This window comes from Dendrobates tinctorius, unplaced genomic scaffold, assembly GCF_039654945.1.
Source record: "Dendrobates tinctorius isolate UK_male_01 unplaced genomic scaffold, ASM3965494v1 ptg000020l, whole genome shotgun sequence".
Lineage (NCBI taxonomy): Eukaryota > Metazoa > Chordata > Amphibia > Anura > Dendrobatidae > Dendrobates > Dendrobates tinctorius.
Window position 1 is genome coordinate 11,330,544 of NW_027361688.1, and position 23,831 is coordinate 11,354,374.

General features: G+C 44.4%; 1 protein-coding gene across 3 annotated transcripts in view; it reads left to right on the forward strand.

Moving 5' to 3' along the window:
- Positions 1 to 15: 15 nt before the first annotated feature.
- Positions 16 to 23,831, forward strand: part of SMC1B (structural maintenance of chromosomes 1B) — an 88,353-nt gene continuing 64,537 nt past the window's right edge. For all 3 annotated transcript variants that reach the window (XM_073567663.1, XM_073567664.1, XM_073567665.1), the window contains exons 1-15: positions 16 to 430; positions 3,573 to 3,761; positions 4,805 to 4,917; positions 4,997 to 5,200; positions 5,994 to 6,232; positions 14,213 to 14,471; positions 14,551 to 14,691; positions 14,772 to 14,854; positions 14,991 to 15,198; positions 15,295 to 15,480; positions 15,569 to 15,748; positions 16,393 to 16,539; positions 16,637 to 16,774; positions 19,292 to 19,408; positions 19,649 to 19,755. In XM_073567663.1, coding sequence (XP_073423764.1) covers positions 16 to 430; positions 3,573 to 3,761; positions 4,805 to 4,917; positions 4,997 to 5,200; positions 5,994 to 6,232; positions 14,213 to 14,471; positions 14,551 to 14,691; positions 14,772 to 14,854; positions 14,991 to 15,198; positions 15,295 to 15,480; positions 15,569 to 15,748; positions 16,393 to 16,539; positions 16,637 to 16,774; positions 19,292 to 19,408; positions 19,649 to 19,755 — 2,726 coding nt within the window. The remainder of the gene's footprint in view (positions 431 to 3,572; positions 3,762 to 4,804; positions 4,918 to 4,996; positions 5,201 to 5,993; positions 6,233 to 14,212; positions 14,472 to 14,550; positions 14,692 to 14,771; positions 14,855 to 14,990; positions 15,199 to 15,294; positions 15,481 to 15,568; positions 15,749 to 16,392; positions 16,540 to 16,636; positions 16,775 to 19,291; positions 19,409 to 19,648; positions 19,756 to 23,831) is intronic.

Below are 23,831 nucleotides of genomic sequence, written 5' to 3' on the forward strand. Positions count from 1 at the left end.
TTCTTCCTCACCCCAATGGTCCTGACTCTGGTGTCAAACACCCGGCTCTGCCTCTGCTGCTCGGCATTCCTCCTCCTCTGCAGCCCGGCGGCCTCTGCCCGCTCCTGCTTGTACATGTCGCCTTTTCCCTTTTCAATCAGCAAGCATCACGTTTCCTTAGAAACCAAAACTCGGTTGCTAGGAGTTGAGGGGACTTCCGGTAGCTGTGGTGACGCATGCGCGCTGTGGATGAAGAAGACGCCTGACGTCACCGTTGTCAGCGGCGCTTTGGCGGGAAGAAGCTCTGGCTCTTTCTCTCTGTCACCGGCGCCGTTCACAGCCATGGGCTTCCTCCACCTCCTCGTACTAGAGGACTTTAAGTCATGGCGGGGCCGGCAGATCATAGGGCCCTTCAAAAGGTTCAATTGTATAATCGGTCCTAACGGTTCAGGTAACGGTCTCCCCCGTCTAGCGCCCTCTGGCGGCGGCGCCACAGCCTCATCTTCTGTCTCTGGGCGCCATCTTGTATTCCTGTCAGTGAGCTTCTCTAGGGGCTTCGTTATTTATTATTTTGGTAGAAGGAAAAAGTTCAGAAATTTTCCAAAAAAAAGAAAAAGTTTGTCAACTTTTATTTTTCCATCGGAGGGTGTGAGGTTGTTTTATTATTTTTTAATTTTTTTTTTATGCGTTATTATGAGGACCACAGGACGTGTTGGGGGAAAAAACAGCAATTCTGCCATTTAGATTGTTTTTATGACGTCTTAATTCATTTTCTATCTCATAGATTGGACACGGCGATAATAAATGTTTGTTTTAATTTTTCTTTTTTCTTTAATTTACTGTTATTCTGTGAAAAGAAAGCGGACAGTTAAACTTTTCTTTATACAGGTTTTTTTTTTTTTCAAAACCTTTTTACTTTTATATATTAAAGTTTTTTATTTTCACTTTTCTGAATTTTTTTTTATATTTTTCTACACACACACACACACACACACACACACACACACACACACACACACACACACACACACACACACACACACACACACACATATATAAAATTATACTTTGCGGTAATAACTCTAGAATTCTTCAGCAAACCCCAGTGATTTTGAGACTTTTTTTTATGACACTTTATGATAATGGTAAAGTTAGGTCGATATGTTTTGTGGTTATTTAAAGACAAAAAAACAGAAATTTGACAAGAATATTAAAAAAAAAAAATTGCAATTTTGAAACTTTGATTATCCCTTTAATCCAGATAATCGCACCACAGAAAAACATTAATAACCTTTCCCTCATGTCTGCTTTACATCACCATTTGTAAAATGCTTTTTTATTTTGTATTAGCCTTTTAAAAGGTTTTAAAATGCAGCAGCGATTTTTTTTTTTTTTTTTTTCTTCAAGGAAATATACAAAACTTATTTTTTCTGAGGGACCCGATCCAGGTTTGAAGTGACTTTGAGGGTCCTATAAATTGGACCCCCCCAAAAAAACAAACAAGAAAACAAAGTGATTACCATTTTGAAAGCGGCACCCCTCCACACATTGAAAACTGCTGTCAGGTAGTTTATTAACCCTTGAGGTGATTTTCAGGAACTAATGCAAAGTGGTATAGCAGCAATGAAAAAGGTTTTTTTTTTCTCACTACCTAAGTGTCGCTAATTTCTGTACCGGCCGCCGTAGCCGGGAGACTCTAAGGCCGCTATTTGGCCATGAATTGCCATGGCAAACATCAGGACCACACAATCATCTAAAAGTTTTGACTAGATTAAAGCGGAAGCCCCCACAATCTATTAACTTTATCTATTTGATGCAGTCACTTTTGACAGCAGCAACTAAGGGGTTAAACAGATATGGACGGTGCCAACACTGATCATTGGTTACGCAGCAAGTTGTCAGCTATAGTGGACAGCGACAGCTGCTGGATTGTTACCTGTATGGGGATGCATATTCTCTTATACCTCTGGTCAGTAACAAGATTTATTGGTGGTCATTCAGGGGTTAAATAAATCTTTTTTTTCAAAGTTTTTCTCATATTTTTTACTTTTTTAACTTTTTTTTTCAAACTTTATTTTTTCACAGTATATGTAATTTTAAACACATACACACCTACTGTATTTTTCGGACTATAAGATGCACTTTTTTCCTCTCAAAATGCAGAGGAAAATGGAGAATGTGTCTTATGGTCCAGATGTACCGGCTATGGTAGGGAGGTGGGGGAGCGGCTTCAGCGGAGCAGCGGGTCAGAAGGGCAGGAGTCGGCTACTGCAGCTAACTCCTGTGCCCACTGCTAAAGAGAAATGAATATTCACTGCATTCCACGCCCATGGGCATAGAGGGCAATGAATATTCATTTCTTTTTGGCATCCTGGTATGATTGGCCCATCCCATTCCTAGTATGCATGACCCCATCAGAAAAGATTAAAAAAAAACAAAAAAAACCATTACACTTACGTTCCTCCGCTCCCTCGCAGAGTCGTGCTCCGTCATGCGCTGCTCACAAGCCGAGCACATCTGCCAGAATACTCACCGGGACTATTCATCGCGGAGAGCAGTGAGTATTCATTCCTCTTCAGTAGCGCGCAGTGTCAGCCACCGGCTTCCTGCTGCTGCCGGCGGTCACGTGTGCCGATGCTTAAGAGAAATGAATATTCAGAACCTGCCGCACCAGTCTGGGCCATATCATCGCCGGACCACCAAACACCCCCCTGTTACTCTGCTCTATCAGTGCTGCTGATCCCCTCCCAGGGTAAGCTGAATTCAGGACTGTAAGACCCCCCCCCCCCCCCCCCCCCATTGAACGCATTAATTTTTTTCCCCCATTTTCCTTCGGAAAATTTGGGGTGCATCTTATAGTCTGAAAAATAGTTTTGTTTTTTTTTTTTTGTTTTTTTTTAATTTAACTTTGATAAATTTCAGATGGTATGAAAAATAAAAAGGTTTCACAAATATATATCTATAAGGCTGAAAAATATATAGGAAAAGTTTTTTAAAAATGCTGTATAAAAAAATAAATATATTATATATAGTGAAACCAGTAGATTGAAAATATATATAAAAAGTTAGAAAAAAATATTTAAAACAAAAAACATAATATGAAAAAATAAAAAAGGTTTGAAATAAAGAAAAAAACATGATATACACTGTGTAGTATGAAAAATATTATTTGGGGAAAATAGGAGGACTAAGATGGCATGCACAGGGTCCTTCATTAAGCCACTGGCTGTCATGGCGACCCAAGCGGAGTCGCGGGGAGGTGCTGAAACTATTATGCCAGGCAATAGCACTATTTATATGCCGCTGTCAGAGATGGTACGGTTTTAAGGGCTGTCCACTGCATATATTTAAAGACGACCTGATGGGTGTCTTAAATGTAAGGACAAATACCTACTGGAGCCTCCTCCGCCTCGCACTACTGCCGGTGTCATCCACCGGTCTCCTCGCATCCTCTTTCGGCAGGAGATGACTCTTCGTGGCGGAGAGGTAGTGAGGAGACCGGGCATGCAAAGAAGCAGCAGAAGTCCAGTAGGCGGTATTTCGTTTTAGTGTCTGTTTGAGCTGAAGTAATAAACTGTATTTGGTCAATTCAGGAAAATCCAACTTAATGGACGCCATAAGTTTTGTGATTGGGGAAAGAACGGCCAACTTGAGGGTGAAGAGCACCCGAGAGCTCATCCACGGAGCCAACATGGGGAAACCTGTGTCCTCCACTGCCAGCGTGCACCTGGTGTACTGCGAGGACGATGGCAAGGAGAAGACCTTCTCCAGGATCATTGCAGGTATGAAGGACACATGAGTGGAAGCAAAAATAACCGCTTAGGGCAAAACTATCCATCCACTGATCTGATGTTGATACCTGTTCTGAGGGCAACGCATTTAATGTAATCCCTGACCAGGCGATTTTCTGTTTTTTTTTCCTCCCCTTCTTCCAAGAGCCATGATTTTTTTTTTTTTTTTTCTGTCAATATGGCTGTATGAGGGCTTGGTTTTTTTTTTTTTTTTTTTTTGTGGGACAAGTTGTACTTTTGAATGACATCATTCATTTTATCATGTGATGCACTGGAAAGCAAGAAAAAAAAAAAACTTCCAAGTGCGTTGAAATTGCAAAAAAGTGCAATTCCACAATATTATTTATTTATTTTTTTTTTTTTCATTTACAGTGTTCACTATATGGTAAAACTGACCTGGCAATATGATTCCCCTGGTCATGATGTGTACGCAGATACCAAACAAGTCCAGGTTGTTTTTAATTTAAGAAAATCCATTCGGAAGGGTGAAAAAATCAAATTTTTTGCTTATGTCGCTATTTTCAGAGACCCATAACACTTTTTTTTTCAGGATATGGGGCTCATTTTTTGCTTCCTGAGCTGATGTTTTTTACTGATAAAATTGGGGAGTAGATACGATGTTTTGCCACGTCTTATTGCCAAAAAATCCATAATTCTGGTGTTTCAGTTTTTTTTTCTTGTTACGCCATGAACCGATTGAGTTTATTCTGTATTTTGATTAATCAAACTTTTCTGAACACGGCGATACCAAATATGTGCATGTATTTCTTTAATTGCTTTATTTTTAATAGGGCAAAAGGGGATGATTTGGCTTTTTGTTTTTTTTTCTTATGTTTAATAGCTTTATTTATATATTTAATAGTCCCCTTTGGGGACTTGAAGCTGCAATTGTCCTACCTCTTGTACTGCATCAGCACTTCCCGACATATAACGTAAGTGTACGTCATATGTCGAGAAGGGGTTAAACAGGTCAAGACTGGGCTTCTTCCTCTTCTCCATCTTTTAATAATTTTATTATATTATTTTGTTTCTAGGGAACGCGTCAGACTATTGCTTGAATAGTCGGCCAGTTGGACGTGCTGCATATGTCTTGGAGCTGGAAAAAATTGGGATAATTGTAAAGGCCAGAAATTGTCTAGTTTTTCAGGTAAGGATATATATGATGAGATGAGTTTAAAGGGGTACCTTTTAGTCTTTGCTCATAGATTATTTTAACACATTGTCAGGGAGAAGTGGAGTCTATCGCGATGAAGAAGCCTAAAGAGAGGACGCACCTCTTCGAGCAAATAAGCAATTCCTTAGAGTTTGCAGACCAGTACGAGCAGAAGAGAAAGCTGATGTTACAGGCGGAAGAAGATGCACAGTTCAGCTACAACAAGAAGAAGAACGCAGCCGTAGAGAGAAAGCAAGCCAAGCTAGAAAAGGAGGAGGTGGGTCTCCGAAGACTACGTTATATAGTCTAGAGCAGTGTTTCCCGAACTCCTGTCCTCACGGACCCCACGGGTCATGTTTTCAGGATTTCCATAGAGTTGTACAGGTGAGAGAATTCCTGATGCCTTGATGATACTTCCACCCTCTTTGCAATAATAAGGAAATCCAGAAAACATGACCTGTGGGGTCCATGAGGACTGGAGTTTGGGAAACACTGGTCTAGAGAGTGATGGCCATAGATGAGGGGAAAAAGATGATCATCCTTAGTGACCTGTATTGGAGGTGGCTACTCTATAAATCCGTGTTTGACCCCTTTTGTAAAAAGCTTGATGAGAGCTGCAGATAGGTGTCTGACTTCATTTATGCCCCCAGTCATGTGAAAAGGTCAGACATTGTCTTAGAAGACTGGTGAGAGCGTTTTTATTACTGTGTCCCCTTTTCCAGCCCCAATGCTGACCCGTTAGATTGGGCCACTGCAACTTGGGCACGACACATATCCCACCGTCAAAGGTGTCATTTTGCAGGATAATGTATGTAAATGGGGTCCCTATGCATGTTGTGGTTGCAACCATTCCAGAGAGACCCCGTGAATGTGATTTTTTTGACCATGCAGTGTGTCTGTTTTCTAAAGACGTTGTCTATTCCCGGCCTTATTCTTCAGGTCGATGGTCAAAAGCGTCGTCATATCTTGGTGATAAATCATCACCTTGTAATACCTCTTTAAGGGAAAGTTCAGTAAGGTTCACTTTTATCTGCCTAAATGATTTGCGCAATATTATGTGCCGTCTGCAGGCAGACCTGTACAAGGACCTACAGCAGCAAGTCCGTGTCGGCAAAGCGAAGCTGCAGCTCTTCCAGCTTTTCTACAATGAGAATAAACTGGACTCGTTATCAAGGACCTTGGAAGAAAAACAGGTTGAGACAAATATCCAGAAAGAGAGGGTTGCACATTGCGAGATGGAGCTGAAAACAGTAAAGAGGGAGTCCGGGAGGATGAGCAGAGAACTGCAACAAATCGAGAAAGAAATTAAGTAAGTCTCGATAAGCCGAAATGTCACCCTGGTAATATGATGTAAGGGACTTTAACTTACAACATACTGATCCCTTCAATTTAATTGAGATTGGATAAAAAGGGTCACAACAATGAATAATTTCTGCCGGGACCCCCCCATAGACTTTTATACATCTGGGTGGTCCACATTGTACTCTGCGTTGATGCTCTAAAACTTGACTGCATAGTAGAGCAGTTGCACAAGATGTGTGACAGCAGTTCTTTCCATAGATAGGCAGAGATGGTTTATTACTGCCTCTACTTTTCTGTTTGCTTTGTACATATGGGAAGGGCAGATAGCTTTTCCTCCATGTAATCACTGAATGAAGGAGGGGAGCAGGAGCAGCTGAATCATGTTAGACCCAGACTAGCTCTGCTGTCCAGCCAGGAGGCTGAATTCCCCCTGTAACTGGGGCTTAATATGCCAGCCCTAGTTACAGGGGAAATCTGCAAGAAAAAAGTACCATATGTACATTTTGAAGTGCCAACAAAGGACTTTTATGACCTTATAGGGAGCACAAAGTGTGAAATAGAAAAAAGGGCATGACAAAAAAGTCGCCGCTTATCTAATTCGCTGTCGCTAGCCTTTCCCCACTTTGGGAAAAAAAGACCATATCTGATACATAAGAAATTATTTTAGTGGTGTTTTCTGTTCATAAAAAATTTGAAACACATACACAACTGTCCTTTATTTTCCTAATGCTATCGATTAAGAAAACAATAGTGTGAAAATAAGGTTTAAATTAGATCCCACGTATAATGAAAAAAATGTGATTATCCGATAGTGAAAATATCATTTTATAGCTCTTTAAACCGTATGTAAGAAAAAAGCCGAAAATGTGCCTAATTAGGAACTGGAGGAAATGGTTTGGTCTTGGAACTGTTTACAGAGAATCTTATCAGGTGGGATAACACTGTTTGCAGAAATAGGGAAGGTGCTCAGCTGCTGTACTGAAAGCATGTCTCGCGGGAGAAAATGATCTTCTCCAGGGATCCGCTTGCTTTCAGTCACGTGAGCGGTGGCTGTTAAGGTACTGTCACACTTAGCGATGCACCAGCGATCCCGACCAGCGATAGTGAGCTGCCACACAGGGAGATCTCACCAGCGACATAGTGGGGGTCGCTACTTGCCTGTCAGACAAGGCGATCCTGATGTCCTCCCGCCCGCGTCCACGCGTCGCTTGTCGGCGCCACAGGAAGCCCAGCAGGAAGCGCCCGACGAGAAACGGTCCAGGACGTTCTCGCGCAATCAGCGACAGACAGTGGGGGAACCGGTCGGAAGTAAGTATCAGACATAGCGATATCGCTAGCAATAACGCTGCTACGTCACAAAACCAGTGACGTTACAGCGATATTGCTAGCGATATCTCTTAGTGTGACAGGCCCTTAAGAATGCCCCAGCACTGTATGTACACAACCCACCAACTTGTGCGAGAATGGCTGAACAGGTAATGTGTATGGAGGCCTCTTGACTGTTGGGTGATGTGAGGAGTAAGAGAGAGGTCCATTTGTTTAGGGTGGGGAGGGAGTCTGGCAGCAGAAAACTTCCACTCTCTTTGAGCCTCATGACAATATCTTCCTGAAGTTCCTTTTGTAGAAGATGACAACGTTTCTGATGGTCATAATTTTCAGCTCACTGCCCTTTCCTGGAGGGCTCCATTCTTTGTCCTCCCAACAGGACAAGATGGTAGTCTTGCATCCCTTTCCATTCTTTCTTGGCTCTTCACGTCAACAATGACATTGTCATTCCCTCTTTTCTCTATCGCCTTATTGGGGGACACAGAAACCATGGGTGTATGCTGCTGCCACTAGGAGGCTGACACTATGCAAATAAAAAAGTTAGCTCCTCCTCCGCAGTGTACACCCCACCGACAGGAAGTAGGATGCTCAGTTTAGCTTAGTGTCAGTAGGAGGTGGACACGGGTCTTTTACTAGACCCTTATCTACCTCAATGTGCGTCGTTTTCTTTCAGGTTCCCGGAGGGATACAGTGTGAACAGTCACTACTGTACTCCCACACAGAGACTATGAGTACGGCGTGTACTGCCACCCCGTATCCTCATATGTCTGGACGGCAGGACCCCAAAATCCCTAACACAGGCGCGTGTTTAGGTGATCCCACAAGAGAAAGAATACCTGGTCCTGCCTACGTCTCCCACCCACTCGCCCACCAGAGCCTGTCGGTCGAGGAGACACGGACGTCCCGCAACATGGATTCTGGACGTCCGATTTTCGTGATTGAGGAGGTACTTTCCCTCTTTTCTCCCCAGTCACTGAAGAGGTGAAGAAAACGGGATAAGAAGGAGAAAGAAGGAAAATAAAAAAAACAAAAAACAAAAAAAAAACCAACCCTTTATTCAAAGAGATAGTAGTTTGGGCGGCTGGCGCAGTTCATACCCTTCCGACTGGTTTCAGGGGCCTCAGCACTGCCTTGCAGATCCTTTGGGGAAGAGAGGGGGTTTAGGCACACAGAGGCTTCCTGTTCTTTGTGCCCCGTACAGCCTGTCTAAGCGGCGTCATGGCACTTTGTTTGCGCCACTTTTAGCACCCTGGCGCCACTGTGGGGACCCGTTTGGCACTATTGTATGTCCTCCGCGGTCTCCCGCTCCGGCGGCCGCCGGCTGTAATCTAGGTCCCGGCTTCATTTGGGCCTAGTGGAAGCGCTGACTCCGCCCCCCCTTCCTCTCGGCTTCGGGCGGGCCTTTTCCCGCCCGTTTCTCCTCTCGCCTCTTCCTGTGTGGCGTCAGGCTCCGCCCGCTATCAGACTGTGGACGGGAGCCGCCGCCATATTGCTCCTCCGGGCCCCGCGTTTAGCTGAGAGTGGGCTTCCCGGTCTCTGGCCGCCCTCACAGCGCGCACGTTCTGCCCTGCGTATTCTGGCAGACGCTATTTTCCGGCTGTGGTACAGTGGAGCCGCATCCAGCTATGGGACCTGCCTGTCTCTCTCTACAGCCATGAAGTCTCATACAGGACATCTGCTGTAAGTAGCTGCACTGCAGACTGATCCCCCCCCCCCCCTCCTCTGCTCTCCTGTCCCCTAACCTTCTGGCAGCGCTTAGTGGGATTGTTCTCATGTCTAACTCTAGGCCACTTCGTTCTCCTCCTATTCCTCCACTGTGGTCCTCTCCCACCGTCCAGGAGCCCCCAGTTGACCCGGTCGTACAGTCTCTGGAGCCGTACAGTCACTAACTTGAAGGTTTTTCTGGAGCCGTACGGTCTCTGAAGTAACTGTACTCTAGAGCTGTACAGTCACTGACGTAATAGTACTCAAATACTGGCATAATTGTAATCTTCTGCCGCGCAGTTTCTAGTGCATCAGTATGTCGGAGATCTGATTTTGTCACACGGTTGTTGTGTTTTTCGGCCATTACGGATTGGTGCCCTGATTTTCAGCAGAGCAAGTCTCAGCCATTGCTTCACATAAAGACGTTGGGGTCCTGTCATAGCAACTCCATATCTACGGCTCACAGGCACTCTCCCTTCAATTTTCTGCAGCCCCCTCCGGACGCTGGCTTCATACTGCTATAAGCAGAACAGGGTGCTGCATCTTTCTCTTCACGTCTCCAGTGTTTGGGACGGACTTCTAGCTGAATAGAAGTCCGTGTTATCCGGCAATTGTCTGCTGTGGCTCAGTGGATAGAGAAGCTGACCACAACTCGCTGTTCCAGAAGTTGGAACCGTGGCACACAACAGAGAGTAGTGTTTAGTCTCTTTCTGATCCCAGGCCTACTGTTCTACAGTCATAAGAATTGACTGGTCAGAATCTACTTTACTACAGACTTCGTGGCACGGCTTACTACGCGTGAAGCCATTATTCTGCCTAATGTCGTCAGGTATCCAGACCTAGACCGCAACACAGAAGCCGTTATTCTGCCTAATGTCGTCAGGTACCCAGTCCTATACCGCAATACAGAAGCCATTATTCTGCCTAATGCCGTCAGGTACCCAGACCTAGACCGCATCACAGAAGCCGTTATTCTGCCTAATGCCGTCAGGTACCCAGTCCTATACCGCAATACAGAAGCCATTATTCTGCCTAATGCCGTCAGGTATTCAGACCTAGACCGCATCACAGAAGCCGTTATTCTGCCTAATGCCGTCAGGTACCCAGACCTAGACCGCATCACAGAAGCCGTTATTCTGCCTAATGCCGTCAGGTACCCAGACCTAGACCGCATCACAGAAGCCGTTATTCTGCCTAATGCCGCCAGGTTTTCAGACCTAGACCGCAGCCAGAAGCAGTTGTTCGGCCTAATGCCATCAGGTATTCCGGCCTAGACCGCAACACATAAGCCGTTATTCTGCCTAATGTCGTCAGGTATCTAGGCCTAGACTGCCCCGGCAGCTAGGCTATATCCGCTATCCAGGCTTCAGACAAGCAGGAGCCGAGATCCCGCGGCGGCATCACCTACCAGGTACAGTAGTTCAAACGGTTGTATTACTGGAGACGCGTCTGGGGTTGACTGCTTCAGTGGAACTGGTGTTCTGTACCGTATTCAGGTGAGTCAGACACTCTCGCCTTCAGGTTCTTCGTGTTCTATTGCAGCAGTACTCTATCCCTTATTGAGCACGTGAATAGTCCTCTATCAGACATGTTTAGTCAATACATGCCGTCTCTCTGGTAACTCAAACGTACCCGAGGCCATCAACTATACCGATCCGGCTATACTGTCCCGTTTTCTGGTGAGTCAGAAGCCTTTACCTAAGCTCCCGTCTAAAAGCCACTTGAGGTGAGGTGCCGGCATTTATTGCTCATAGCAGGCTACAGCCGCGGTTATAAGTCGCTTTCAGGTGAGTCAAAGACACCTCTCGGCTACATAGTTCATTGTCAATAACATCTGTGGTTTAACAGTTGAACGTAACCACTACCATGTCCAAACAGAACGGATCTCTGTCCCACAGTGCGGATCTTGGTAGCAACATATCTGGATACTCCACCTTCAGGTGGGTCAGACTCTCTCGGGTCAGGTACTGATGGTCGCGGTTTTACTGCGGCATGTTCTGTACCCTAAGTGTGAGTTGCACCACAGGAGTTTTTGCCAGAAGTTATCTTTACTGCCGGTGTAGTCCGCCTATCTTTAATGTTTGGCAAATAGTAGTTTATAAGTTCTAGCCTGCTTTAGGGGACTTCGAGCAACAAAACTACCATACGCTCCTTATCTGTCGAAACTTACCTATTCTTTCTTACAGACGCCGAGTAAAGCCTTCAGCAGCTCAGACATGGGTCTTCTGACCGTGACCGGGAAAAAGTATCCCACCTCACAGGAGTGGGATCTAACTCTGCGCAAGCATCGACCGGGGTAAAAAGCTGTTCCAGTCCTGGATCCAAGAATGAGTCTGGTGATAACGCGTTTCTTCCTTCGGCTAGTATTGTATCTTTTCACTGTTATCCTCAGGCGCGTTTTGTCTTAGACTTAGGCTAGCAGGTCTACACACCGTAATCCCCTCCCTGCTCCAGAGGGTCTGGGATGGTTTCGGTCGTTTACATCGTCATACAAATTGACCTGCCTTTCGTCAGCCTAGTTGTCTTCTGGTGTCTATTTGATCTACCTAGAGCCAACTTTTCTTACAGTTATCATACTCCATGTTTTGCTTGAACTTTCCTTACTCGACTAATCACTTTTCTAAGTCCAACTACACTATTTTTGTCCATATCCACACTCATCCCGGGGTGCTGGATTTATCTCCCTTTGCATCTCAGTCATCCAGTAGTCTCCGTTCTACCTCCTTAGTGGAGCAATCAGTTGTCTCTTTATAGCCATCCTGAGCCTACATCGCGGCGATGAGATCCAGATTATCCCCTGGTTCTATTCAGTACGTTTTCAGTGTTTGGCTCTTTCGCAGGTTCTCAGTGGCCTGTTCTCAGGCCTCGTCATTTTCTCACAGAACGGCCTTCAGCCGTTTCCAAGCAAGAGGGCGCCTTAGTATATCTCTACTTCTGCGACTACGAACCCTACGGTTCCAAGTCTCCCACTACTACGGTCCTTCCTGTCCCAGAAGTGCATCCCTCTGAGATTCCACGGCTAATTCGCACAGTAGTTGGCAAGGTCAACCTTGAAACCATCCGCCGCTTTATAGTGTCCTGTCTTAGTCTCCACTCGTGTTGCAAAGTTCTATAGACACGTGGCCTAGCTTGCTCATCAGAGCATTCTTGCTGGGGACCAGTCAGAAGATTTGATCGTCCTCACTGTCCAAAAAATTCCACTTGCATGGAAACATGGGTTTTCGCCTCATCGTTCCCTTCTAGGGGTTCATTTGGCTTTCGATCTCACAAGCGAAATTATCTCCAAACAAGTCCCTCACCAGCTTCCCGTTTCTTCCGGGTAGCTCCAATCACTTAATTATTGGGGAGGTCACCGGAAGGACAAGCGCTTTCCTTCCTCAGGCTGAACCTCGTCGTACTTCAGCGCTTTTTCCTCAGCGTGCCTTTCCGGGATCTAGGATGGAGACCATCCTTTTTCTCAGGTGGAAATTTTTCTTCGTTCAGCATTTGCCTCCTGCGAATCGCATGATTTTTCCATGAAGCTCTTATCCAGGTCCTGATTTCTTCAGGGCTTTGGAGATATCTGCTTTTGCAACGTACGGGTTCATTTTCCTTTTCAGTTGGTAGCCTTCCCTTTCAGGCTCTCCACCACTCCTAGGGCGCCTCAGACTCTATAGCAGCTGTGGTACACTTCCTGTAGGTCAAGGGTCCAGTCTACATCTCTCTAAATTCTCTCTTTCATCCACCTCGAATTTTCCCTTCGTGGCGTGCTCTCATCAGGCTACCTGGCCACAGCAACGGTACTTATCAAGCTCGGGCTTGAGGTATAGAGGTCCTCTGGCCTTCAGGTCAGCGTCTGCTCGCGGATTCTGGTCGACATTAGTAGGGTTGCCGGCCCAGGAGGGACTGCGTTCTTTTCAGTACGACGCACACTGCCCGGGCAGTGCGTGTCCTCCTGGCGGTACTTTTTGGGCCTTCGTCTGGCTCCTCTGCAGTACGGTCATTGGTCCTCCACAGGTCCATAAGGTTTCTCACAACCCATGCCTAGCTTCAGCAAGTGCCGGTCGGGGTAAAGAAGACCTCGCAGGTGACCTTGCAGGTGACGAGGGTGACTCCCTCGTCCTGATGGGGTTATTTGCTGTTCCCTCCCCTTGAGGACTGCTTTGGGACGTCCCATGGTTTCTGTGTCCCCAATAAGGCGATAGAGAAAACAGGATTTTTTGTTGCTTACCGTAAAATCTGTTTCTCTGAGCCTTCATTGGGGGACACAGCACCCTCCCAAGTTGAACAGCACCGTTTACTGTATAATATTGTTACAGTATGGATTTGTGTTTTCTGTTTTTATCTCGTTACAGATTGCTTCTCCTACTGCTTTCTCACTAACTGAGCATCCTACTTCCTGTCGGTGGGGTGTACACTGCGGAGGAGGAGCTAACTTTTTTATTTGCATAGTGTCAGCCTCCTAGTGGCAGCAGCATACACCCATGGTTTCTGTGTCCCCCAATGAAGGCTCAGAGAAACAGATTTTACGGTAAGCAACAAAAAATCCTGTTTTTGCTTGTCTCTCATTCATCCCCAGAACTTTTCTTTCCACCTTCTTGAACTCTGTTCTTCTTTTCGTCAATGAAAGCCTTTTTTTGTTATTTGTTGTACCACGCAAGGTGCGGTGAGCCTTCAAGGCAACCATTTCCAAATGGCTCACGCCGGCTGATTGTGGAAGTCTATAAGACCAAGGGCAGACCTCCACCTTTTTGGGGCGGTCAGGGCCTCCTGGGAGGAGCTTTTTAGAAGGTGTTAGGGCCTTACAAAGCCTGACACGCGTATCATGATTTACAAATGTACAAATTGTACAAATTTATACCAAACTACAGCTTGTGTTGATATTTATGGCAAACGCACAGCAAGTGATAAACCAAATATATTAATCGTCGTGCGACTGGTGCATTTTATGCCAGCGTGCTTTTCTTCTTTGTTCTAGAAGTCGAGAAATATTATTAAATAACCTAAGACCCCAGTATATCAAAGCAAAAGAAAATACCTCCCACCGGCTGAAAAAATCTGAGTCCACTAATTCTGCCGTGAAGAATAACGAGAAACGCTTCCACAAACTAGAGCAGGAGATTGCGGAACTGGAGACAGAAATCAGCGCCATCCAGGAGGCACAGAGGGAATTCGAGAGGAAGGTGGAAGAGGACCATTCGAGACGACAGGTGGATGTAGAGCTGGAGCAGAGTCAGGTAATAGAAGACTGCAGAGTCGGTGTCTGAGGTTATGATCGCGATGTGTTTTTGATTGCTTGGTTTTATACTTTTACAGCTAGAAGAGTACAAGTCTTTGAAGGACACTGCGAGGAAGAAAAGCGCCGTTTTGCAACAGCATTTGGAAAAACTGCATTGGGAACAAAAAGCGAACCAAGATAAGCTGACGATAGGCGAGAGGAGGCTTAAGGAAATAGAAGTAAATACTTTCAAGTTAGTCCAAGTGGTGGTCTGACATTCACTGCCATAATAAGAGGGTGATCGTTCCCTGTTTTACAGGGGAATGTGAAGTATGTGGAGGATCAGGTAGAAGAATACCACAGGCGCAGAGGGAAATTATCAGATTACATTAACACGAGCATGTATGTATTACATTATTAAGCATCATATCGTATCTTGATCAGAGCAATAAAGCAGTCAAGTCTGCAATCATTGTTCTCTCAATCCTTTTTCTTACTGTTAATCCTGGTATTAAAACGACTGGAATATGTTTTACAGCAAAGCTCTGGACGAGCACAAGAAGCAAGAGGAGAAACTTGTGCACGAAATCGAATCAGGAAAGCAGAGAATGTCTGAAGTCAACGAAGAACTGAACAGTACAGTCATCGAGTTGCAGAACGCCCGAATCGATTACCACGAAGGAAGCCGTCAGAAAAGGAAAACCGAAATCCTGGAGAGCATGAAAAGAATGTATCCTGATGCCGTGGTAAAACATGGTTGTGTTTTTTTTCTTAAAAACAAAACCCACTAACCCGGTTGTTTATAGGTGTCGCAGTGTTAATTGTAACTTTTTATTTTGTAGTACGGGAAATTATTCGAGCTGTGTCACCCAATCCACAAAAAATATCAACTCGCCGTTACCAAAGTGTTTGGCAAATACATGAATGCCATTGTTGTGTCTGCCGAGAAGGTGGCAAGAGACTGCATCAAGTTCCTTAAAGAGGAGAGGGCAGAGCCAGAGACCTTCCTTTCTTTGGACTACCTGGAAGTAACTTTCCATTTTGCATAAAATAACCCGTTAACAGATATTATAGTAGCAGCGATAGAACCAATGTCCTTTTGTCTTCTATCTACAGATAAAGCCAATCAATGAAAAGCTAAGAGAAATAAAAGGTGCAAAAATGATGATCGATGTGGTGCAGTGCTCCAGCGCCTCATTAAAAAAAGTTATTCAGTTTGTATGTGGCAACGGACTGGTATGTGAGACGGTAAAAGAAGCAAAACACATTGCGTTTGATGGACCCCAAAGACAAAAAGTAAGTTATTCATTGCTTAAAAAAAATTTTCTAAAGGGGATACCCAGCCATCCTGTCTCACCTCATCTGGTCTTGGAGAGTCACAAGTGCGCTCCCAGCATTTGCAGGGTGGTGGATGCTCACTGTATGCTGTAATCTCTCCAAATCCAGTGTCAAGTCATGTAGAGGATGTTTTGCCTAGACAATCCCTTTAATTCCAAGTGTTTAACTTCTTAGTGTCAGCAGCGGAAATGTATAGCAGATGGCACAATGTAGATAATTACATGCACCGTAAATGTATGTGACACAGATGGTGCTGGGGCAGTAGCATGTCCAAGTTCTGTAGTGAGGTGAAAAAAGGTAAAAGTATTTAAAAAAAAATCCAAAATATTAAGAAGTAAACTTTCACATTGCAAAATAAATCTTAATATAAAAGCAGGGTATTAATAGCCTTTTTTCTCATTAACTACCATGCTCCAAAAATAAAGATTTAATAAGAACTTTTCTTCATTTGCTGAACTGCTGACCTGGGATGCCTGATTCCTCAATAACCTCCTGTTTTCCCTCTGTCATGTATTGATATGACATAATGTACATTGGTCCAAAAATCACAAGAGAAAGAAAATTGAACTGCAGCATCATGTATGTGGTGTTTATCTTTCCAGACCGTTTCTCTGGATGGGACTTTATTCTTGAAATCCGGGGTTATTTCCGGAGGTTCAAGCGATTTGCGATTTAAAGCAAAACGCTGGGACGAAAAAGAGATCAATGAGTTAAAAGAGAAGAAAGATTGTCTGATGAGTGAGCTGAAGGTAACCGCATTATGGTACAAGGTTTTTACTCCTATTGTTTCTGTATTTATTATTTGATTGTTTTGTTTTTTTTTTTGTTTTTTTTTTTATAACTTAGGAGCTAATGAAGATAAAGAGGAAGGAGAGCGACCTAAAGCAGCTTCAGGCTCAGTTACAGGGAACGCAGACTCGTCTTAAGTATTCCCAAAGCGAGCTCGAAGTCATTACGAAGAAACAACTCGGGAGCTGCCTTGCTGTAATAAAACACTCTTACACGTTTCATCTTCTTTTGTGTATAATAATGATAAAGTATTTTTTCTTGCTGTGTTTATTGTGGGGGACAGAAGACCACGAGTGACTATTGCTACCATGCAGCTGTGAACAAGTGTTATCTCCTTCTCTACAGGCTACAGCCACTGAACTAATGTGTCTTCACAAGAAATAAGGAGAAGCCAAGAGATGGTAACCAGTAAAATGAACATAATTGTTGATGGTTGGAACTGAAGATAAAAAAGAAGCCATGCAGATGAAGAAATTCTGTTTCCTCTTTCATATAGTTGGAAAACTAAGGGTTTTCCTAAAGCAGTGTCTGGGGACAGATAAGCTAACCAGCTCTCTGCTTCGTGAGAAAATTGTGACAAGGAGAAGCAACCAAAGCCCAACGTGTGCCCTGAAGAGAAGACGACCCCCCCCCCCCCCCAAGCGGCTCCTACCTGAAGAACAGAGACCTGTGCTGCACCATCATCCAAGGAAAATGTGCAAGACCTTGCTTTTGCAAAAATAGCCTTACAAATCCTGATCTGTTAAATGATTGGAGCTTTAGATGCCGTTTACATGACGAAAAGAGAGTCGAAGCGGTGAAACAAGGATGTTTCAAGCATCCAGACTAAGAGAAAGGTATTTCCTTGGATGGGAAGGAGATGGGAAATACATGACTTATTCATAAGGACTGAAGATATAGGGGAAAAGATGAAAGATCTACATGGAGAGTGGCAGGGAATAAAATGGCGACTACAAACCTGGATGTTGTAAAATAGCCACCCAAAATGGGAAGAATTGGCCACTAAACGGCAACCTTCCAGTAAGAAGCCAAAGAAAAGAAATCGTAAAGAGGCAAATACATGGCTTCTTGTAGAGTGATTCTGCATGGGAGAAAACTTGTCAAGTTTGTTTGATAAAGGTTAATAAAAGAAGACTGGAGAAGGTCATTCCTTACTCCACGAGGAAATTAAGGATCTCAATGTGGAGAGACATTGTTGAACTTGAAAATGGGCAACTCTAAATGTTGGTGGAAGACTAAGGCAATTCTAGCAAACAACATCCATAAGCAGAGCCAGACGATTCCATATCTGGGCCTCTAACTGGGAGAGTTGGGATTGAAATGCAATCAAAATCATAGTCTAGGTTCTCGACCAGATGCATGACTGGTAAATTAAGAAACTTCTCTCTTGTATCCTGACTGTTTCTCCTGAGGGAGTCTGATATCAGTTTGTTCACTACTAAGATGTGGACCCCAGGAAGAAGCCCCACTATGGAAAAGCGACTTATCTGGTTGACTCTTAAATGATGAGCTGTGGGTCCCAACTTCAATGGTTCACGACTGGCTCCAGATATGGTGTCCCTCTCATAGTGGAGAGAGAGAATTTGTCCATGGATCCAGAATATTAGTTGGAAGTTCTTGTACAAGAGTATGAAAGACAGCAAAACAGAACAAGGATTCGTAGTCTTCGTTGGAGTGCATGATGTATATCCAAAAGTTTAAGATGATACTATGAGGCTGGAGATAGATCTCATTGGGCTACAATTGCCTGTAGAAGGGGGCGGGCGTGAAAAGTAAGAACAAAGGACGTGCTGTGCTCTGACATAGAGGATACCATGCCCAAGAAGGTTATTTGGGTTGAAAAGAACAAAAAAGACTAGACGATTAGAAGGTTGAAAAGACTTTCAGAATGAGAGAGAACCATCAAATCGGCCAAGTATAGTAACAGCAATGGCGGGAACTTCCCTTTGTTCCTCATGTCCTCTAGGACATGACGTTTTGCCATTCTCCAGGCTGAAGGAAAGAGCCATGAAGTGATGATAGCAGTATTGAACTGCAAAGAGGCTGATGGATCTGGCTTATTGGGATGTGGCATCATTGTTCTCCACAGAGGAAGAAAGTTGCTATGCTTTCCAGAAGTGATCACTATACCACAAGAACTTAATAATGATCAACGCATATTAGTATCCTGATGGGGAGAGAGGCTGCAAAATACTGTCGAAAAGAGGTTTCAGGAAGGCCAGAATCCAGATACTGGATCTAAAACTGTGACCATGTCACAAGGAGTAGGCCCAGCCAGAAAAATAAGGATATTTTCCAGGTGATCAATCGATGGAGGTATTTCAAGCACCACAAGGGATGACTCGGACCACCTGTGAGGGGGGTTTGGCAAGAGACCTTGTAGAAGGCCTCCATAGTGTTGGAAGAGAAATAACTCTCCAGAATTCCCAAGGAAGGAAGATGATGGGGCAGGAATGTGATGGCAGAGGACCCATGGAATTGGCATGGTGCTACACGCACCATATCTATTGTGCGCAATCTTCATATTTTCTTTTGGTGTCCTTGGAGTCCTAGTCTACAAACCTTTGGCGAGACCTACTCCCTCAGTTGATCTGACAGTAGAGATGCAAAACCTCTTTTTGTTTACGAGGCTTGTCATACCTTTTGTGGTTCCAGATTAAAAAAAAGAAATATTTTAATTTTTCCTCACGTTCTAACATTATTCCTATGCAGGAAAGATCCAGGCTAGAAAGTGAGTTCTCCAACATGGCATCTCAGATCACAATGGAAAAGGAGGAGCTCGAAAGGAGAAGAATCGAAATAGACGAACTTCAAGAACAAATGAATAAGGTAATCTATATGCTATGACACGTCATGTTTATAAGAGTATCTCTATGAGGACATGCTTGGCTTTACTGTACCTTGTTTGCGGAAGGTCTTCGGGAAGGACAAGTGCTCTCTATACAGAGGAGAGCACTGGAGGGAACATTTTAGATCCAATGTGTATGTATAAGCTAAAGTGAGAAATCCACATACAGGTACATTTTCATAATGTGAATGTTGCACGTTCCTTTTAACTTTTTTTTTAAGGTGGAGGATAAAGTATTCAGATCTTTCTGTGAAGAGATTGGTGTGTCTAACATTCGGGATTACGAGGAGGAATATTTAAAACAGCATCAAGAAACTGATAAGAAGAGGTATTTTTTTTTCTAAAATGATATATTAGCACCTTAAAGGGTTTATGTAGGACTTGAGGGCCTTTTACGTTTAGCGATGCACCAGCGATCCGACCCGGTCAGGATCGCTGGTGCATCGCTAAATGATCGCTAGTGAGCTTCCACACAGGAAGACCTCACAGCGATGCAGCAGCGACGCAGCGGGCGATACTTACCTTTCACACACAGCGATCCAGACGTCCTCCCGCCCGCCTCCACGCGTCGCTCGTCGTCACAGCAGGAAGCCCCAGCAGGAAGCGCCCGACGAGAAATGGAGCCGCCCGATCAGCGATGGACAGCGGGGGAGCCGGTCGGAAGTAAGTATCACACACAGCAATATCGCTAGCAATATCGCTATAACGTCACAAAATCAGTGACGTTTTAGCGATATTGATAGCGATATCGCTATGTGTAAAACCCCCTTTAGACATCAATCACCTCACCTAGCCTTAGGACAGATCTCCCAATATCAGATCGACACCTGGTACACCCAGCGATAAGCTGTTTTAGGTCTCCCCAAGGCTGGGTAATGTACATTGTGTAGTTGCCAGACTTTAGACTATGATATTTGGATCACGTTCGTTTCAATAGGAGCTTATAAGCTGCAGTACCCAAGAGTGGCCATTACGCTTTACCGAGCTGTGATGTCCCAGCTCTTTACATTGTGTACTTGCTCGTGTTGACTGTGTGGGGTCCCAGGTGTCCGACCCCCCCCCCCCCACTAATCTAATAAGTGCTTCAATATCACGGTCACAAATAAGTGGTCATGCATATTAAAGGACAGTCGACCACACCTCACTGATTTTGGTGGTATTAGCTGACCATCTAGTGTATTAAGGTGTCTCTGCGCTTACCTTTTTCTTTATAGGAGGAAAGAAGGATAGGTCATATTGGATTTCAGTATGCCTGATCCTTTAACATACAGAGTTCATGCCCATGCGGAGTATTGGTGTCAGATGAACATTTTGCCAACAACTAAGATGCATGGTTTCCCTTAGTTGCAGTTGATGTATGGCAGACCAAATCCTTGCCATCTGTCATGTATTTAATTTTTCTTCAGTCACCCTCCATGACCGCACCTTGGGGTGAGCTCTGTTTTTCCTGTCCATATGGATCATGGAGAGGTAAGCTAGCTACGATCCGGGATGGTGACTGAGTGATAGTAATGTCCTCTTATGCTCACGGGGCAGTTGAGGGCAGTAATCCAGTCTTCTTCCTCATCATGCTGCTCAAGTCTCCCCTGGATTCTGGACCTGCCTCTTTCAGTTACGGTAGTATTTAGCCTTCGGCTTCAGACCATCAAGATTGCCCAGTCAGAGCCTCCTCCTTTCCCCTGAGATATTGGAGTGTGTCGCATGGTTCTTGCATGGATGTCTGTGATCTCACTATTATGGAGCATACGAGCCTCCTCCATTGCCCTGTTTGTCGCACCAGAACTGATAGACCTTGTGATGAGCCGACTTGTTGACTCTGATATTTTGCCTGGACGTCCACCTCTTGGCTTTTGAATGGATTGATGGACTTCATTTTGTAGTCTTCCATTTTTCATGGCGCTCACATGATGCAGTTTGGCAATTTTCTTGGCCAAGAGACCACTATCGATGAGCTGGATGATGCTGTTTCTCTTTTCTTGGGAAATCGTCTTCGTGGCTGCTCCTCGATGATTTGAATCAGTGACCTCTCACTTGGGAATGAACCTAATAACACTCTGAGCTATTAGGGAATGTGAGAACAGGTTGTAATTTGTAGTATTCAAGAAGAAAAAGATTTTTCCACCACCAGGAGCAAAGCAGTATCAATGCAGTGACCTGACAAAAATCTGCATAACTAATCAGATGCTAAATAGTTGCAAGTCAAATTTATGTATGAGATGGCCAAAAGGATTGTCTATAAAATGATGGTGTTATGTTAGAAGCTGTAGTGGATGGTGAGATATGGAGCCTGAAAGTAAACCGTTCAAAACATTGTTACCCTATTTTTCGTCGGTGTAACAAGATTTGGAAGACCTACGCTTTGTGTGGAGCACACCTCTGGACTCCTTTCATCCTAACAAATCAAACGTCTTGGATTTCTTTGAAGAATGCCTGGAAAAAAGGATTTTAGGCTAACAAATGAAAAGTTCAGGTGCCTTGTGCTCATTCTTCAATCAAGATCTGGCCGTCCTTTGCCAAACGCATATGTCTTAACATTTTCCCTCTAAACGTTGGGATGTAAGGATAGACCTTCCACCACTTTTGAAGCTCTTTCCACTTCTATCCTCAATTGTTCTAGAAAGCTGCTTACACTGTGTGCAGAATTATTAGGCAAATGAGTATTTTGATCACATCATCCCTTTTTTTTTTTTTTTTTTTCTCCTACGCCTCATTGGGGGACACAGACAGTGGGTGTTATGCTGCTGCCACTAGGAGGACACTAAGCAATCAGAAAAAAGTTAACTCCTCCCCTGCAGTATACACCCTGCAGCTGGATGAGACATCTTCAATTCTTGCTTAGTGTCTGTAGGAGGCACTTGGGTCTGGTTTCAGACCCACCGATCGCCAGAGGTAGAGGAATCAGCCCCAAAAACGTTGCAGGAAAGGTACGTGAAGGGATACTCCACGTGCTTGCGTGTTGTTGTTTCGGGGGAGAGCAGGCCGTAGAAAGGAACCGTCGCCCCCTTCACTCCGTTAATTAAAAAATAAAAATTTACAGAAAAAATCAAAATTAAAATAAAAACGGTGGGGTCTGAAACCAGACCCAAGTGCCTCCTACAGACACTAAGCAAGAACTGGAGATGTCTCATCCAGCTGTGGGGTGTATACTGCAGGGGAGGAGTTAACTTTTTTCTTTCTGATTGCTTAGTGTCCTCCTAGTGGCAGCAGCATAACACCCACTGTCTCTGTGTCCCCCAATGAATGGCTCGGAGAAGAGGATTTTACGGTGAGTACACTAAAATCCCTATATACATGTTGTCCTACTCCAAGCTGTATAGGCTTGAAAGCCATCTGCTAATTAGGTAAATCAGGTGATTTGCATCTAATGAGGAGGGGTGTGGTCTAATGACATCAACACCCTATATAAGGTGTGCTTAATTACTAGGCAACTTCCTTTCCTTTGGCAAAATGGGTCAGAAGAGAGATTTGACAGACTGTGAAAAGTCAAAAATTGCGAGATGTTTTGCAGAGGGATGCAGCAGTCTTGAAATTGCCAAACTGTTGAAGCGTGATCACCGAACAATCAAGCGTTTCATGGCAAATATCCAACATGGTCGCAAGAAGCGTGTTGATAAAAAAAGGCGCAAAATAACTGCCCATGAATTGAGGAAAATCAAGCATGAAGCTGCCAAGATGCCATTTGCCACCAGTTTTGCCATATTTCAGAGCAAGGTGTGCCATACTCAGGGACATGGCCAAGGTAAGGAAGGCTGGAAAATGACTACCTTTCAACAAGAAACATAAGATAAAACGTCAAGACTGGGTCAAGAAATATTGTAAGACTGATTTTTCTAAGGTTTTATGGACTGATGAAATGAGAGCGACTCTTGATGGGCCAGATGGATGAGCCTGAGGCTGGATAAGTAAAGGGCAGAGAGCTCCACTCCGACTCAGACGCCAGCAAGGTGGAGGTGGGGTACTGGTATGGGCTGGTATCATCAAAGATGAACTTGTGGGACCTTTTCGGGTTGAAGATGGAGTGAAGTTCAACTCCCAGACCTACTGCCAGTTTCTGGAAGACACCTCCTTCAAGCAATGGTACAGGAAGAAGTCAGTATCGTTCAAGAAAAACATGATTTTCATGCAGGACAATGCTCCCATCACATGCATCCAAATACTCCACAACGTGGCTGGCCAGTAAAGGTCTAAAAGAAGAAAAAATAATGACACAGCCCCCTTGTTAACCTGATCTGAACCCCATAGAGAACCTGTGGTCCTTCAAAAACCGTGAGATCTACAGAGAGGGAAAAAACAGTACACCTCTCGGAGCAGTGTCTGGGAGGCTGTGGTGGCTGCGGCACATTGCAATGCGGATCGTAAACAGATCAAGCAACTGACAGAATCTATGGATGGAAGGGAGGTGAA